At 34.5% G+C, this 18,798-nt stretch overlaps 2 protein-coding genes across 4 annotated transcripts; one reads left to right on the forward strand and one right to left on the reverse strand.

Moving 5' to 3' along the window:
• The first annotated feature begins 3,296 nt into the window (after positions 1–3,296).
• Positions 3,297–9,094, forward strand: LOC121725378 (transcription regulator protein BACH1-like). Of its 3 annotated transcripts, none has more exons than XM_042112274.1 (5): positions 3,297–3,362; positions 3,768–3,992; positions 4,207–4,352; positions 4,857–5,433; positions 8,784–9,094. In XM_042112274.1, the coding sequence occupies exons 2-5, from the start codon at positions 3,788–3,790 to the stop codon at positions 9,086–9,088; spliced, it is 1,233 nt and encodes a 410-aa protein (XP_041968208.1). In that variant the 5' UTR covers positions 3,297–3,362; positions 3,768–3,787; the 3' UTR covers positions 9,089–9,094. The 3 variants fall into 3 exon arrangements, with proteins under 3 accessions (XP_041968208.1, XP_041968206.1, XP_041968207.1); XM_042112272.1 differs by lacking the exon at positions 8,784–9,094 and adding an exon at positions 5,877–7,435; XM_042112273.1 differs by lacking the exons at positions 3,297–3,362; positions 8,784–9,094 and adding exons at positions 3,455–3,471; positions 5,877–7,435.
• Positions 9,095–10,291: 1,197 nt separating this feature from the next.
• Positions 10,292–18,778, reverse strand: LOC121740325 (probable ATP-dependent RNA helicase pitchoune). Its single transcript, XM_042132994.1, has 11 exons — positions 18,546–18,778; positions 18,376–18,432; positions 18,060–18,179; positions 17,705–17,962; positions 17,134–17,283; positions 16,366–16,530; positions 16,105–16,246; positions 15,433–15,592; positions 13,255–13,407; positions 11,375–11,545; positions 10,292–10,633 (listed from the first exon to the last, which is right to left on the reverse strand). The coding sequence occupies exons 1-11, from the start codon at positions 18,646–18,648 to the stop codon at positions 10,334–10,336; spliced, it is 1,779 nt and encodes a 592-aa protein (XP_041988928.1). The 5' UTR covers positions 18,649–18,778; the 3' UTR covers positions 10,292–10,333.
• Positions 18,779–18,798: the final 20 nt, after the last annotated feature.

Below are 18,798 nucleotides of genomic sequence, written 5' to 3' on the forward strand. Positions count from 1 at the left end.
CGGGATTCGAACCCGCGACCCTCGGCTTGAGCTACCAACGCGCTCACCACTGAGCCACAGAGGTCGTATATATTGATAACCATAATCTTAAACACATGATTATAGTTACAAAGAAAAGAAAATATGATGCTCCATCTATACAACTGGATAATATTAATATACCCACAACACCAACAGTACATTTGCTAGGGTTGACACTTGATCCGAAACTGAATTTCAAACAGCATCTTAAGAATAAAGCAAACAAAGTATTGAATATATACAAAATTATTGGCAAAGCTGCTAAAGCCACATGGGGCCTCAACCCGGAAATTCTCCGCATACTGTACATCTCAATAATAGAGCCAATCTTGCTCTATGCGGCCAACGTTTGGCAGCCTGTTGTCTGCAAAAAATATGCCAAAACCATACTCAACAAAATAACGAGGATATTTGCCCTAAAAATATGTAAAGCCCATAGAACTGTATCATTAAACTCCAGTATTCTACTCAGCGGGATTCTACCACTTACAATGAGAGCAAAAGAGGTAGCCGAAATATATAAAATAAAACATGGAAAATCCACAGACACATTTCCAGGGGAGGAAGTAGAACAGCTGACCAACTACTTCGCTCTACCACACCCAGCCGATAGAAAAGAAATTAAATTTGATTTAATTACAAACTCAGATGACCTGAAAGCGATACAAAATACATGGCCATGTGTGTACACAGATGGTAGCAAAATAGAGGGAAAAGTAAGAGCAGCCTTATCTTGGTGGGAAAGCGGCGAAGAGAAAGAAAATCGTATGATAAAATTAGGCGACAAATGTTCTCTTTTCCAAGCGGAACTTTGCGCAATATTAAATGCCCTACTAGCTTTGAAAGAAAAGTTACAAAACATACAAATAAACATCCTTTCAGATTTAAAATCCGCTCTCGAAGCCATCAAAGATCCAGATAATTTACATCCACTGGTATTTAACATAAGGAAAACGCTAAAAGAGGTGCAGGCCACGGCCGTAGCTACCAAACTTTTCTTTCCCAACATAAAAGAGGCCTATAAAAGTTTTAAAAAGATAAAGCTAGATAATACCTTTAGCCAAATAATGACTGGACACGGAGGCCTTGCCCACTACTTACATAGATTTAAGATCAAAAACAGTCCTAGCTGCAGATGTAACCCAGACACGGAAGAAACCATTATGCATGTTTTAAATGAATGTCCGCTATACGCCAAGGAAAGACTAGATCTAGAGATACTCTGCGGGGTAGCTGTTAAAGAATCAAATTTAAGACAGTTAATCAATTCAGAGAGAAACAGAAAGGACTTCTTAAATTACGCTAGAAATATATCTATTAAAAACTGTAAATAAATATAACAGCTAACAAGTGAATGGAGAATAGATTTGTAAATGATAATAATAATCAATGTAAAGATTCAAAGTTGTTGCAATCTTAATAGCAACAGTTGTTATTAGACGAAATAAAAAAAAAACCATAACCTTGAGATCGACAAGGCTTTGAATGCACGTGGCGTAAAATGGCGTTTTTGTATGATGATCATACAAAAACGCCATTTTTGACAGTTCTCCTTTAGCAGCAGCGCCCCGCCCACGTTCATTTCAAGCTTTGTCGGACCAGCTGTCATCTGTCAAATTCTGTGGTCAAAGTGGTTAAAGTTAAAGTTAGCCTTAACTATAACCATAACTTTGACCATAACTTTGACCAGAAAATAAATCGATTTGCCGAAGACCCTCGAAAATTACTTTTAAAATAGACAATGTATAAGTACTTACCTGGTTAAAGAAATTATATAAATAAAATCGGCCAAGTGCGCGCACGAAGGGTTCCGTACCGTTATAGAGAAAAAATCGGCCAAAAATTGTGTCTTTTGTATGGGACCCCCCCTTAGTTATTTATTTTATTTAAATATTATAATTAAGTATTAAAGTAAACATATTAGAGTTCGACAAGGCTGTTTATGAACGTGGCGAGAAAAGGAACTAACTGTTACGTAGTATATGACATTCTCTTTGGAACTAACGCTTCTATCACACAAAAACGTAATTTTTGACAGTTCTCCTTTACCAGCAGCGCACATTGACTGACATTGACACATTCAATTAAAACCTTGTCGAACATATTAAAGGCCTTGTTAAAATGTCAAGTGCCTACTTCTTATCATTATTGATTACGAGTAAAAAATGCCAAAAAAATCACGTTTGTTGTATGGGGCCGCCCTTAAATATTCATATTATTTTATTTTTAGTATTTCTTGAAAACGGGCCCTACCCCAGGCACAGAACCTGGGTACGCCCATGGATTTCCGATTCCCAAATTATAATATTTTGTTTATTTGATAACTTTATAGGTCAGAAAAATATCAGTATCCCGAGGAAAAAAATCTCAAAAACTTATTTAAGGTCATAAATTATTTTATGAGACGGTTAAACAACAAAATGATGAATAAAACCACAATAATGATATTAATTACTTAGGTAATATGTTTAAAAGATTATTTTGATGTACAAGAAACACCTAAGAGGTAAACTTACATGTATAAAATAAAAAACCGTATCGTGGAACGCCTAATATGGAAAAACCATGGAAAAACGCTTTAACAGCGCCATCTAGTTTAACAATAAAATGCTATAATGCCATCTATTATAGATTAAAGCTGTAAAAGTGTAAAAGTAACGAAAAAAGCGTACCCGTATGTATTCGGTACTTTAACCAGGGCCCGATCTAAGGGGGGGCGAGCCGGGCATTTGCCCAGAGCGGCAAAATTGAGGAGCGGCAAAATGACTCATTCCTACCTTCCAACCTAGCCATTACCCATCCATCTACCCAAGTTTGAAAATTATACCTTCCAATCTACTTTAGGATGGATAGTGGAAATATATTTTAAGTATTTTACAGTATACTTAAATATTCCCCCATTATCCCCCAACAAAACTAGCTTATGACTTGTATGGTTTTCTGTATGTAAGGGGCGGCAAAAATTATCTTTGTCCGGAGCGGATTGTTAGCTAGATCAGGCAGGATCAGCTAACTTTAACTGTTAGTACTCGTTACTATCGTATCGTTACTCGTTACTTGATACTTTACTCGATACCTCATAGACATAACAACCAAGTTTTGTTGGGGTAACTTATGAAATAATATGCAGACAGACTCCTTTGTTATGTCCTAGTAAGTAGGACATAACATTACACGCTTTTGTATCCAGGTTTGCTACATCTATAGATTGCCATTAAAATAAGTTGAAGAAGGAGGAAAGAAATAAAACGACGCGCCGCCTGCTTTGTCTGACATATAAAGATTTCTGATTCTATTGTAATTTGTAAAAACAATAAAAATTCATGTTGTATTTACCAAAAGTAAGTGAAATTTTGTGTATTTTTATAATAAAATTCGTTTTTATTTACCTGGTGAAATGATAGCGAAGTGTACATAAGTTTTTCAAACTAATTATCTGACATGAAGATTGTAAGAATAAATCTTTTATTGTTTATTTACTGCACAAATGCAGCACAAACCAAATATTTTTGTTAAATACACACATACAATTTTACTTAATATGATAAAGAATGGCTTTCTGAGTCAATAAACAAAATTATGAGTCCACTCCTTATGGCTCAATACAACTCGTTACATTACGAAACGGAGTGATTACTGCATTAGCTTCAATTGATGTTGTCGGTCTTATATTGATATATATTGATAGTATAATTTCGATAGACAAAATCGTATGAGTGTTAAACATACTTACATTTTGTTTCTAGATGGATATAAGTGATTAAAAATGGACCAACAGTTTTCACTATCTTGGAATAACTTTCATGGCAATTTGAGTAACGGATTCGCCGGCTTGCTGGGCAATGGTGAATTCGTAGATGTAACAATTGCAGTCGAGGGTCACCTTCTACAAGCGCACAAAGTTATACTTTCAATATGCTCACCATACTTCAAGAAAATGTTTCAATTGAATCCGTGTCAACATCCCATAGGTATTGTACTTTAATTTGTTGATTTATAGCAATAAGTTTTTGTTTACAAATAGCGGTTGTGATTTTATTAAGTTGAAAATAATTTTGCATCTTAAATTTCATGTATAAAAATTTGCCACAGCTACTAAGTTGCTGACATTGAAGTCTAGCTTTTAGGCCTGTTTTAATTTTTTAAATGTATTTGTTATGACTAAAGTGTATTTTGGAATTACAGTTGTACTAAGGGATGTAACACACAAGGCAATGAGAGATTTACTTCAGTTTATGTATCATGGTGAGGTTAGTGTGAAGAGAGAAGATCTCACTAGTTTCATTAGCACAGCTGAAGTATTGCAAATCAAAGGCTTAACAAATAAAGAGGTATAATAATTTTTACTCCCACTATTATTTGCTGGTTTTAATAAGTTTTTATCAAATGTAAAAAATTGTACATTTGGTACAAGGGATCAAATAATTTTGAGAGTGTTGAGGTATTATGTTTTTGTAGTTAAAAACGCTTATACTTACTATGTATTTAAAAATCCCCATATTATGCAGATTTTGTTACTAGTACTGTTGTTATAATTGCACAATGTTTTGCCCTGATACATTAGAAAAGTTGCTTATATATACATACTTATATTATAAAATATAAACCTAAGAGTTTGTTTGAACACTCTAATCTCAGAAACAAAAAAAATAGAGAGTTTTACAATTTTAACATGCTAATTTCATAAAGTACTTGCCACAGATATAGATATGCCACAGATATGTAGAATACGAGGAATTATATTTACGAAGGTAGAGCCGCACGGAACATCAAGTAAAAGTGCATTATTATAAGGCGTATTTTAATATAATTAACTAAATATATTGCTGTTTCAGACTGATGAAGAAAACTTTGAAGCTGAGAAGGAGGTGCCTAAGCAAAGCTTGGATGTACAAAGAAGTCCAGAGGCGGAAACAGGCTCAGATGTGTACAACACAAACAGTGAAGCTTCCGATCACTGTGAAACCGAATTATTGAAACAGAGAGAATTCATTGAGAAATTACAAAGAATCAGCAATTTAAAACGAAAATCTGATGAGTACCTTCAAAAAAAGTATTACACTGAAACACATAATTTAGAAAAGAGGCCTAAACCCACAGAGAAGTATGTGAAAATCAATCAAGCACACCAGAAAAATAATTTTGAAAATATTAAAAGTATTTTTGAAGACAATTCTTTGAATATCACAAAATCAATCAATACTAATATACTACAGAATAATACGGACAAGGAATGTAATGACAAAAATCACAGTGAAACTTCTGTGGAAAGCCCAATTGATTTAAAAATGGAATGTGATGACAATGATATTATTGTATCTGACCCAGCAGTTTGTACTACACCTAAGTCCTATGACTCCAGGGAGGTTAACAAAGTTACTACGCCAGTTGAATATCAGTCTCCACAAGACAGTAAGTATTTATCTTTACATTCTTCTGTTTTCAATACAAGAACATTAAGGGCCTGTTTCACCGCTTCCTGATAAAGTGCCTAATAGTGCCTATTCACAACTTTTTTGACAGATTCTCCATACTTGATCTGTCAAGTTAATTAGTGGATAGCCTTATCAGGAAGTGGTGAAACAGGCCCTTTAACTTTAAAATTAAGCGTAGGATTTAATTCACATACATATCACACTATGAAAAACTTATTATTTTTAATGCTTTGCTTTAGTTTTATCATAATTGAGTAATAGATTGTGTTGAAAATGCAATCATTTTCGTATTCTAAATTTACTGTGGTTTTCTGTTGCAATTTTTTTATGCTATGAAAACACGATGGCATTTTCAACATTTCTAGCTCTTTGTAACTTTTGTTTTGCATATTGTATTGAAAATGCCCATCGTGATTTCAGATTGTACCGGTTTGAGCGCATTGTTTATGGATCTTAAGAATTTAGTTAACGGTAAATTTACTAACACGTTCGGGACTAACGGCACCGAAGAGATGCCGAAACATATATCCGAACATCGTCTGGTGACCATACCGCAAAAGGAAGACGGGAAGAAGAAGTATCCTCAGCGTTCCTGTAGATTGTGCTGGAGAATCGGTAAACGTCGCGACACCAGGTTCATGTGCAGCTGCTGTGAACTTCCATTCTGTAAAGCGCCATGCTTTGAAATACACTTTCACGATGTGTTCAGGGTGTCTCAGTTACAAGGAGATTATTATGCTACTTAAATATTTTTATACCTAAATACTTACCTCTAAGAGGCAATATATATTTTTATACGACTAGTGAATAGTGATACACAATCTGAATCCAAGATTCGTTAAATTCGGGACCAAAATTATATATTCGTAAATTAACAGAGATGTATTGTGTCTTACTTGATAAATAGTATATTTGCATTTTGTATGTGTAAGCACAAAAATTACCTGTGATAAAAATAAGAATCTGCTCTCAAGTGCCAATAACATAATATTTAGAGTTCTGTGAGAAATATAAGCACTCTTAGAAATGTGCCATTTTGTCCTTCTGCCATATTTTAAAATCAAGACTTTTTATTGCTCATATTCTAGTCTATTTATTATGTTTAAGAATATTGTAAGCTTTTATATATGATGCTGTGTACCTATGTATTAACTTTGTGACAATATAAAAGGCAAAATGATGTATGCCCTAATACTTAAATATTATATTGAATATTTCTAACGCGAGTGAAAAAGCAATAAGATGTAATATGTATTTTTAGTTGATCATCACAAAGCAAAACATGAAAATATTTTTTTTCATTTTGATGTCAAGTTCGCCTTATTAGCATTTTGGCTTTGGCCCTAATAATAATAATTTTTTGGCCTTTGGCCTTATTGCTAGCTGCATTATGACTAAGAAGTTTGTTCTCTTCCTGATATTATAAGAAATATTTTTCGATAAATTTACAACCCAGTCTACACAACAAATCAACAATTCCAAATTAAAAGTCAAATAAATACCTATTGATAAAAAAATAACGCACAAAATATAATTTATTGTGCTAAGTATAGGTTATTTTGTCAACGTTTTATAGTTTAGTCCCTATAATTTGTAATTATCTAGTTCTTATCTATCATCGAGCATATTAACATAGAGGTGTAATGTGAACCATAATATTATTTTTTTATTAGACATGTCAGTGATGACTGATGTTTCACTGGTAAGGTAAAACCGTAAGGGACTTATCAGACAGACAGTGTTCACGCGGTCAAGCGTTGAAGAGGTCAGTTCTGGTTTCTTTATGTTGTCACTTGTCACACAGAAGGCATTCTGACGAGGTCAGAACGCCTCCTGTGTGAATAAATTTATGTAACGTAATAATATAACAAAAATAACGCAAAACTGACCGCGTGACGCTTTCTTGCGTTAGGTCCCTTAGGGACCTATTAGACAGAGTGGTCACGCGTTCAAGCATTCTGCGATCGCATTTTGCGTTCTAGCGGTCAGTCACACAGGTGGAATTTGGACGCGGTCAGAACGCCCCCTGTGTGAGTATCTCTACATATAACGTAATTCAACACAACGCAATACTGACCGCGTGACCATTCTGTCTGATAGGTCCCTTAGATGAGAAATTATGCTGAAACAGTTAGCGGCACACCGCACAACATTTTGACGATATTTAATTGGATACAAATACATAACAAAACATTACCTCTCTATTAGGTTATATGTATACTCGATGCTATATTTTTTACCAGATTGTCAGACAAGAGTGTACTATTAATATTGAATATGGTGTTATACCTACTTTAAGTACTCTTTGACAAAAAAATGCAACTGATCTCCTAAGAACATTGCGTATACCTATAATGAAATTATAATTTTACATTCCCTTATTATAAATGCTCGTATGTCGTGATTTATAAAATGTTGCATTTAAATATATAGTGATAAAAATATAAAGTTTTGTGTGATGAAAAAATTAAATGTATTTTATGTAAGTGTGATTTATAATAAAATTATGAAAATAAGACTAATTTTTTATATTCTAATAACTTTAAACTATTAAAAACATGATAACCAACCCTGCTTAGTTTTTACTGTAAAACAATACAATTTATAATAGCCAGTTTACATAATTCCAATCCAGATCTGGATTTATAATAATAATAATAATCGTTTATTTGCATAGAATGTTTTTAACAAAAGATCTTAAAGTATAGGTGTAGTAGCAAACATTTTGCTTTTGAAGCATGCAAAATATATTTTAGCTTATACAACTATTTTACATTTTAAGTTCACAAATTAATTGCATTATGCAAGACAACAATCTATATTTTGTTGAATAATCATATTTCCAGCAATGCTTTGAATAATGTAAACCTGCTATTACAGTCTGTCAAGAAAGTAAAGAAATTCATCCCTTTTTTCTAGATTGATTTGAAAGGGATGACACTACGATGTTGCCACTTTTTAATTTCTTCACTTTCTTGACAGACTACTTTTTATAAAGTCAGGCCACAAGATAGAGCGACATTTTGAAAAAGGCCTAACGCTACTTGCCTTGCGCACTAAAACATTGATGTCTCATTCTTTATGCAAACCTGTGGAAACAATTCGTGAGCGAGTGAAAGAGAAAATTAATGTTAGGCCATTTTCAAATTTCTGTCTCTCATCGCCTATTGTTAGATTTTTCATTGGCCATAAACATGTGAAAATTGTACACGATGTTTTAAGTAAATTACACGTCCAAATATTATGTATTTATAATAAAATAATTTAATAAACTCGAAAGTCTTAAAATACCGCCATCTAGTGACACAAAATGTTTTTTTTTTTCAGATGCTTTATCCCTGGTAATGAATGGAACATGCGACAGCCAGCTACCAGTACGTTATAAGTACATATACAGTAGAAAAGGCCACAAACAACTCGTGCACATGAACTTCGTATACACCAAACACTCCACGACGCACGGCAAGACTTCTTGGAGGTGTGTTCAGTACTTCTCACTAAACCGGTGTCCAGCAACTGTGGAGACGATAGATTCGATGATATACGCCGTCAACCACCAACATAATCATGAGGACTGCTACGAGAAATTGTCACGGAATAACATCTATGAGATGAATGTGTCTCCCGAATAATTTTAGGGTATTATGTCCAATTGCGAAAGCGAAAAGACTCACAAGTTATAGAGCGATAAATAAAGGGCAATGCTGGCAACGCTGAATGCACTTTCATCAAGCGATCCGTTTCCCTCCTGTAAGTGTTTAAACACACTAGGCAGAAAAAACGTGGCTGAAGTTCCGATGATTACGCCTGCAATGTATTTTAAATTATCGATGATACACAATGCCGAAATTACGTCGCGTAATGCTTAGTACTCACATGCGGTTTTGCTCGATAGTTTTACTCCAAATCGAGTAATAATTACTGTGTGGACCGCAAAACTGACAGCTCGAAGGCTCGCATCGAGTCACTCGAAGGCTCGGATCGAGCCGGCTTGATGAAATTAAATATTATATCGATTTAGAATAAAACTATCGAGCAATGCTGAATGTGTGGACGAAATCCCGAGCCGCGGGTTTTGCTCGACGTTATTGCTCGATCGAGCAAAACCGTATGTGAGTACTTAGCATTATATTAAATTGTATGCGTTTGACATTGCTGACGTAATCATGCCGAACTTCCGCCGCGGAACTTTGGCATGGTGTGTTTAGACACTAAGGCAGAAATTATAAAGATCTAATCTAGCGTTGAGAAGCCTTCTCGGTGAGATGATTCACAATTCCCGTTCTACTCTAATTCGGTAATTTCCTGCGCTGTTATTGGTCAACGCTAGGCGCGGCGACCTTTTATTGGCTGTTGCGAATGCGCAATTTGCAAATCGGAGCCGAATCTTGTATTGTGAATAAGACCCAGGAATATATTCCAAAATTGTCTATTTAGAATAATTAAAATAACGTAACACAAGCAATTGGACACGGCCATATAAAAATGTGTAAAGTTCCTATATCACATTCGATTTATATTTTTTTCTAAAGCTGTACAAATTAATTCCTCTAATATAACTTTATAGCTGTTAAGTGTAGACATTTTCATAGTATATCTATACAAAAATTATTTTTGTCTTTATTGAGTAGTATTCATCTAGTCACGGGAAACGGTATTGTAATTTTTAAGGAAAACATGTAAATGAATAGTGTAAGGCAAAGTATGATTATAGATATTCATTTAAATATATAATTTATATTAGTAAAGCCTTCTTTTATTGACTATTTCTTGTTTTAGCAAAAAGGTTCAGTAAGAAAAATATAATTTTAAACAAATAAATTTTATTATTAATATTAGGTAAAATTTTGTCTAATACAAATTTCAATTTAACAAGATTACGTCGAGCCATTGAATCTTCTGTCTTGCTGCTTGAAGTATTTTCTTTTGTCTGGGTTCCTATTAAAGTTATTCTTCTTTGGATGTTTACCACCCTTTTTCTGTCCCTTCTGTGGGCCTCCTAGTTCTACGTCTGGTGGTGAGGAAAATCCAAATGATTTGGCAGCTTTTGCTACATTCATTGTGTTGATATCAAAGATTGTTTTTAGACGATGTGCATCATAAGCTCTGAGATAGCTCTGGAAAGCTTCAGTAGCTGACTTTCTCAGATGAAAATTCCTTGCAATTAATTTCTCCAACTGTAAATAAAGATATTTAAAGAGTCTTTCAGAGTTCTGCATATTTTTTAACTGCATAATGGTAACAAAAAGGTTAAGGACCTGTTTCACCACTTCCTGATAAGGTACCGGATAGGCCATAAACAACTTTTATGACAGATTCTCCATGCATGTGGGAGAACCATGCTTCGGCACGAATGGGCCGGCTCGATCGGAGAAATACCACGTTCTCAAAGAAAACCGGCGTGAAACAGCGCCGGCGCTGTGTTTCGCCGAGTGAGTGAGTTTACCGGAGGCCCAATCCCCTACCCTATTCCCATCGCTACCCTCCCCTATTCCCTTCCCTTCCCATCCCTACCCTCCCCTATTACACTATTCCCTCTTAAAAGGCCGGCAACGCACCTGCAGCTCTCCCGATGCTGCGAGTGTCCATGGGCGACGGAAGTTGCTTTCCATCAGGTGACCCGTTTGCTCGTTTGCCCCCTTATTTCATAAATAAAAAAAAACTATCTGTCAGTAGGCTATCCACCATTTAACCTGACAGACAGAGTATGGAGAATCAGTAAAAAAAGTTCGGCACTTATCAGCAAGTGGTGAAACAGGCCCAAAATGTTTTATTTATGACAGAGAGACCATGCTATTATCGTCACCTTCAGCAATATTTAGCTCTTTGTGTTAGCATACTTAAGATTTGTCTTTAAATAAAATCACATAACTTTATGTTTTGGGTATAAAATTAAAAACAAAAAATTGTGTAGCTACCTCTTCTTGAATGTTCGCAATTTTAGTCCATGAACATTCATACTCATTCAACGTGACCTTAGCCTGCTGTAGTAAACCAAGAAAGCCTTTTTCTTCCGGCCGTAAGAATAAAACTGCATTTCCACTGGTACCCAAACCTCTTGCTGTCCTGCCGACGCGATGTATGTATTCCTAAAAATTAAAATTACTGGAATAAAGGCACCATCTACCAAATAGAATAATTAACTCCCTTCAAGACTTGAAGAAATATTACTAATCCCACAAAACTTATCTTTTTAATTTCAACAAGTAAAGTGTATTAACCGATTCAGTGCGGATGACACGGGAGCCGTGTCATACGCGTTTTTAACGTGTGGCGTATGACACGGGAGCCGTGTCATTTGAAAAACGATTATATCTCCCTCAAATTACACTTTAGAAGGTTCTACTCTGAACAAAATCATCTTAATTTTCCACGTAGAACATGCCTATAGGCTTCGCCTCTGAATATTCTGTGAATTGAAAAAAGTAGGTGCCGTCAACCTTTTTTAAAAGGTTCATTCATTGCGGATTATACGGCAGCCGCGTCTTACGGGTTTTTAACGTGTGGCGTATGACACGTGAGCCGTGTCATTTAAAAAACGATTGTATGTCCCTCAAATTACACTTTAGAAAGTTCTACTCCGAACAAAACCGTCTAAATTTTCTACGTAAAACAAGCTTATTATTTAGGCTTCCTCTCTGAATATTCTGTGAATAGAAAAAAAAAGGTGCTGTCTCCTTTTTTAGCCCACCGTACATTACCTATCCGAAATTTCTGATCACCAAAATTTCGACGCCCGCCGGAACGTAGGTACAGCTCTGTTCATACATTTTGTTGTGGACCCCGCATATTATCAGAATTCTAACGTGTCAAAATGTATGAGCGTCCGAACTTTTCTGATCATAAATTCGGATAATGTGCGGCTGGGCTTTTTAGTAGTAAACTTTTATTTAAGACTTTCAAGTTCAAAATAACCATATGTTCCCATTTGATTTTCAAGAAGTCCCCTGGATTCCTCATGGTTCCCATCATCAGATCACAACTTTTGTGAACATGTTACCAACTCGGAACCAGATCAATCGGAACAAATACCCTATACAACAAAAGAAAAATTTTGAAAATCGGTTCCGTCAACAACAATGGTTTGGGCTCAACTAAATAAATCAAGTGTTTTTATATATATATACTTAGTAGAATAGACTATAATTTATTATACATATAATAAATAAATATATATTTATTGTTTTATAAATTACATAATAATAATATTAATTTTTATTATGTAATTTAATAATATTAGTTTTGAACGGTGAGGTCCTAGTCGGCGTGGCGGCCAGTAGGCCAAGCGTAAAAACCAAAAAAAACCATAAAGCTTTTTGAACGTGGCAGATGACACGGTAGCCGTATCATCTACTTCAATGGCGTATGACACGGCTCACGTGTCACGGGAAAATTGTATACCGCCACGACTGAAAGTCTTCAAAAAGGTGCGCCGCATTGAATCGGTTAAATATCTATCTCTAAATAATATTAATAAAAAGTAACTTACAATATCAGACCATAAAAATGTGTGATTTTTTTTATTACAAAAAAGGAAAGAGTAGAGAAGTGTCTTAATGTTTCTTAATGTGATTATATTTTAATACCAGTGCATCAGCTGGCATCAGTGCAATATACGAAATGCTTTTGCATACCTACTCGCTTAGCGCTTACACGAACGGCACTTGTCGGCAGCACGCGTCGACAGCAGCTGTCAACAGACAACAGCTGCCGTCGACAAGTGCCGTTCGTCTGTAAGAAGCCTTACAATATTAATAAAATAGTCTTCTATAGTCTACAAATAGAATTTATTAAGTACCTTAGGATCATCGGGTGGGTCATACTGTACTATCCAGTCCACCGCGGGTATGTCTAGACCGCGCGCCGCCACGTCCGTACACAGAAGTATACCACTCTTGGCATTACCAAAATGAAAGAAAGTAGTTGTACGGTCCTTTTGCTCTTGTTTACCCTGCAAGTTAAATTAATCATTTTAATAAAATGTATGAACTGCTCGTATTGTCTGTTGCAGACGTAATAAAGACTTCTGTGTCTACTAGTGTTGCTAAAAATAGCATTAGCAATAATTATTAATTGTTAAATGCCCATTAGCAATAATTAAATTAATCGTACTTGCTAAAAATGCTATTCCTAATATTATCGTGCGTAGCAATAGTCTGCGATCATGATAATAATTCACGTCTGCGCTGTTAGGGGGATATTAGATTATCATATATATTGGATCAGAGATCATTGAGTCAATGATATTGGATAATGTAATATAGACATATGATTCATTTCTTCCTTGATCATAGATTTTTGACATTTGCTGAGAGATTGGATCCAATACGGTCATAGAAATAGGTGTTGCCAGTTATTTAATATAAAAAAAGAGTTTTTAATTTCTTGTTCGTTAATATGTTTCAAATAATGTAATGTAATTATTTTTCTAATTATATACTTCGATAATCTTGCTGAAATAGCAAAAAACAAGCCATATTAAAAATGACGATGTCTTTTGACAAATCGAATTCTCTGAGATCTAGTAACCCTGACGTTAATACCTGTCAGCGTTAGCGCTCTCCATTGGCTATTGAAACCACATATGACGTAAAATAGGATCAATGAAATATGATAATGTAATAAGCAGATATGATCAAATGATCATATATATTGGATCCTATATATGATCATAGAAATGATCCAATATATATGATAATGTAATACCCCCCTTACGCACCGCAGCGCTAACTGTAAATGAATTGCTATTTTTCACTCGATGCAAAATAGTACTCAACGGGAGCGGTGCGATGCGAACTGATAATTCACGATGCCGAGTTTTTAGCAAATAGCAAATTAATGACACTTAGCATGCTGTGACATCAAAATTAGCATGTTAATGAAATAAATAGAAAATAGCATAAATTCCCAGTACTAGTGTCTACTGAATAAACTAGTTCTATATAATCCTACATTCCCGATGACTATTCAAATTAAAGCTGATCGCACATTTTTCAACGCACATTACACGAAATGCGGCGCGTACGGTGCGGACGAATGTGCCAGGTGGCGTTCTAAGTTGCCGCGCTTTTTGTTATTCCGTGAACTCCCGGTTTACCTAGTTTCAATATAATAACGAAGTGTTAAAAAATATGAGATATAAAGAACAATATTTAAAATACCTTAAACCATAAACATTTTAATAAAACGTAATACTTTGGCTGTAACTAATTTACAAACTCACCTCCGATAAAAATATATTTCATGGAAAGTATTAACTAGGATATAAGTATTATCTAGGATAATTATACATTTTATTTGAATAAATTGTAAGTAAATCTATATTAAAATGTCCTTAACCGAACAATTTTGTTTCTTAATGTTTATTTCCAAAGATATTTAAAAAAACATGAAAAATAGAGAAGATCCGCCCGAGTAACTACAGTTTTATGCTAAGCTAAAATGAATCTTATTGCGATGCGTATACGCTTGGTCTTTGGTTGTGTCAAGGTTATGGTTTTGGATTGAGATCACTGACCTCTATAATACACTGGACAGGCTATGCCGTACAAAATGACAGCTATTTCTTATGCCGATTTGAAGCGCCGCGGGGAGTGTACTGTGAACTAATTTATATAGAAAATGACAACCGCCATTTGCAAAATCGTAGTTCCAAGTACACTCACTACTGCTTTCACATAGCAATCAGCGCCAATATGGCGACTTTCAAATAGGCATATTTTATTGATAGCGATCGCCTGTCCAGTGTATTATAGAGGTCAGTGATTGAGATTAATCCCCGCCTTAATAGTACTTCCCGCATATAATGCGGCGCTCCCTACAACTCTAATTGGCTGATACTGTAGCGGCCGCGACAACGAAAACAAGGCTTGGGGTGATACAACACAGATCAGTTTCGGACTTATGAACCTTATTGTTCTCTTTTCAATAAGATGCTATAAAGCTACATATTTTAAACTAGGTACTTAGAACTTACATGTATCGACATAACAGGCAAGTCAATATAGTTGAAAAGCTCATGATGATATTTAACTGATTTACAAGTTGATAGGAACACCATCACTTTCTTATTTCTATTCTTTCGTAAAAATGAAAACAAGACCAACAAACGTTTATCTGATGGGCACAAGAAGAATCTGCAAAAAAAATTAAGAAATCTATACATCTATAAGTACATACATATAAATAAAATTGGAGTGTCTGTTTGTAATATTGAAAGAATCATTTTTTTTTAATTTTTGTCTGTATGTCTGTCTGTTTTTTTGTTCGCGCTAATCTCTGAAACGGCTGGAGTGTAACTTAGGCTACTTTTTAACCGACTTCCAAAAAGGAGAAATTATATTTTACTTTTATCTTATTTGCTAGCCGACTATCCATCTTTGTTATTATACTATGTTGACGAGGACGAAGTCGCGGGCAACAGCTAGTTAATAATATCGTGTGTACTTCATTATGCTAATGAAACCACTGCATTCATATTTAATTATTAGCTGTTTGACCGAGCTCAATATCCAATGAAAATGACATTTACTAGCTAGATCGATTTATCGCCTCTGAAACCCCCTATATACTAAATTTCATGAAAGGCCTTGGAGTAACATTAGGTTTAGTACATTTATTGCAGCAAAATGCATGGTTCCATTCTTACCCTTGCTCCAAACTCTCCACTGTAGCTTGTTCCTTATGATCATCAACACCAACATATATCGGCTCATGATCCATAGCCAAAGCTTTAAGTGCTTCTGTCTTTTCATTCTGAGTAGCACTGAAAAGAACTGTCTGACGATATTCTGAAAGAAAATAAATCACAACCTTTTGAAAGGGCCTTAGTTTTTGAAGCTATTGAAATGAGTTTTCTAAGTCAAAAAAGAGGCCAATAACATAATATTATCAACAGTAAACTACTTACTGGGTAGAAGTCTTATAATTTGTTTAACTTCTTCTTCAAAACCTATCTCTAATATTCTATCGCCTTCATCAATTATAAGGCAGTAACAGTTCTTGTAGACAAAATCTGGAGTATTTTGCATGTGATCCAACAATCTACCAGGTGTTGCCACTAATATATTTACTCCTGTAAAAAAATATCTTAAATTAAGAGGATACACCAGGGGCTAGAGAAATGAAAAAAAAGTACGTGTAATATCTATAGCTGTCTCTCTTACCTCAAGCCTATACCGCAGAATGCGATAGAGACAACTGCAGAAAATCAACAATTTGTTGTCCCCTGATTCCTTAACCGATTTAAGTACTTTTTTCATTCAAGATTAAAGAAAGGCTTGAGCTGTGTTCCTATGTTTTATTATTTTTTGTATAATCTAGCCAAATCTGTTTTCTGGATGTTTGAACACAGCGGAAAATCTGGCCATTTTTTGGGTTTTTGAACGTTCATATCTTATTAATTAATTAAATTATGAAAAAAAAAGAAAACATAGGGACATTGTATTGGTGGCCGTAGATATTCAGGAAGAAAATTATAGCTCTACTAGCATTATCCAGGGAGGAAACAGGGGACAATGTTTGTATGGCAAAAACACTGTGGACTCCTCTTAAGTATAACATTATCTTCAAAATAACAATAAAAACATAGCATAAATAGATCCTCATTCCACTTTTTTTCTACTCTTCTCGGTCTTTTGCAAGATTTGATAATAATTACATAGCATAATAACTTTACCTCTAGAAAGTTTACGAGCTTCATTATTTTTGTTGGCACCACCCATAACTAAGCCATATGTGTGGTTATGATATTTCATTAGTTCCATAAGGACACCAAATGTTTGCATTGATAATTCTCTGGTGGGTGACAAAATGATGACCCCAGTTCCTAGAAAAGTAAAAATCACCATGATACATACTTAACTATTTCAAAATATATAAGCTACTTTACAAGTTAGGCATCAGGCAGACTGCGGTCCGTTTGCGGACTGCAAAAGGTCGAATCTCGGACCCCCAAATATTGTAATGTATTTTATACCAATTATCAATTAATACATAGATAAGGTATATGTATACCTTTATTAATTAAAATAATATTTTTAAGCTACATCGGACAAGTGTTGTTTATGGACCTTGTTAAAAATTTCCCACAGTATCCGGACCCCACCTAAAATTACTTGCCGACCCCTGACCTAGAGCAACATTTTAAAACTTTTAAAAGATATTTTTTTCCAGGCTATGATTGGAATTTGTAAGACAATAAATAAGTTTTTGCTTTTGTTATTTATTATAGTATGATTATTACATACCATTTCTAGGTTTGAACTGCACTTTATAAATAAGTTCAATAGCAGGTATAAGGAAAGCCAGTGTCTTTCCGGAGCCTGTTTTAGCAGCACCAACAAGGTCTTTTCCGTCCAACAAATAAGGGATAGCTTTTGCCTGTATCTCAGTCATAGTTGTGAACCCCATTTCATTTATACTCTTCAATGTAGCCTCACAGATTTTCCCTTCGAATGATGCAAAAGTTTTGTCCGATAAGTGTCCTGGATTAAGGCTTGAACTTGCTAGAATAAAAAAAATACTTGTATTTTAAATCTGGATAGATTTGTTTAGCAATAATTGCTGTTAGAGGTAAAAAATTGATTTAGAAAATTTACTTACACTGCTTTGATTTAATTTCTAATTCCTTGTCTTCATCATCACTATCTGAAGTTTCAGTTTCATTTACAGATTTCTCTTCATCTTCTTCTAATTGAACATTTTCTTGCTTCTTTTTCTTTGCTAGAATTGTAAAGCAAAACTATGTTGATATATATGACATATAAATCTTAAAAAATAGAAGTTCTGACAAAAGAGACTTATGGTGAATTTACACCTGGATGAGATGAAATGTGATGCGGTAAAGCATCACAATAGCTCATGTCTATGAAACACCAATAAACATTGTGCCAGGTGACAACTGGCAGAAGTCACTTACATTTAGATAGTGTATCTTCAGTCCTCGCCTTTCTTTTTGTTGGAATAGGAGTACTATCTGAAAAAGTTTTAGGAAAGATTCATACAAATTTAGTACAAATTTAGCAGGCCTTTTCTATAGGAAAAGTTCTTTATTTTCAATTCCTACAAAATATCTAAATTTTTTATCACCTTCATTTTCCCTATTTGTCTTAGATTTGGCAGTCATCAGTTGAAGTTTCATTTTTTCTCGTTTCCTTATTTTTCTTAGAAGGATCTTCTCAGGAGTCAACATTTTGTTAAATTTATGTTCCTTTTAGCTTCTCAATAAATCTAATATGACACTGAAATTGAGTACAAATTATGCTCAATTTATAGTTGTTTTATAATTCATAATTGGTGTATCCACTAGACAATATTATACATATTAGAAAGTACTCCGTGA

Source organism: Aricia agestis, chromosome 3 (genome assembly GCF_905147365.1).
Source record: "Aricia agestis chromosome 3, ilAriAges1.1, whole genome shotgun sequence".
Taxonomy (NCBI): Eukaryota; Metazoa; Arthropoda; class Insecta; order Lepidoptera; family Lycaenidae; genus Aricia; species Aricia agestis.

Coding starts and splice junctions, on each gene's coding strand:
- LOC121740325 (XM_042132994.1), bottom strand. CDS start 18,648: ATGTTGACTCCTGAGAAGATCCTTCTAAGAAAAATAAGGAAACGAGAA. Junction 18,180..18,375: donor TGAAGATACACTATCTAAAT/GTAAGTGACTTC, acceptor TTACAATTCTAG/CAAAGAAAAAGAAGCAAGAA. Junction 16,247..16,365: donor AATTATAAGACTTCTACCCA/GTAAGTAGTTTA, acceptor ATTTTCTTTCAG/AATATCGTCAGACAGTTCTT.
- LOC121725378 (XM_042112272.1), top strand. CDS start 3,788: ATGGACCAACAGTTTTCACTATCTTGGAATAACTTTCATGGCAATTTG. Junction 3,993..4,206: donor TCCGTGTCAACATCCCATAG/GTATTGTACTTT, acceptor TTGGAATTACAG/TTGTACTAAGGGATGTAACA. Junction 4,353..4,856: donor AAGGCTTAACAAATAAAGAG/GTATAATAATTT, acceptor TTGCTGTTTCAG/ACTGATGAAGAAAACTTTGA.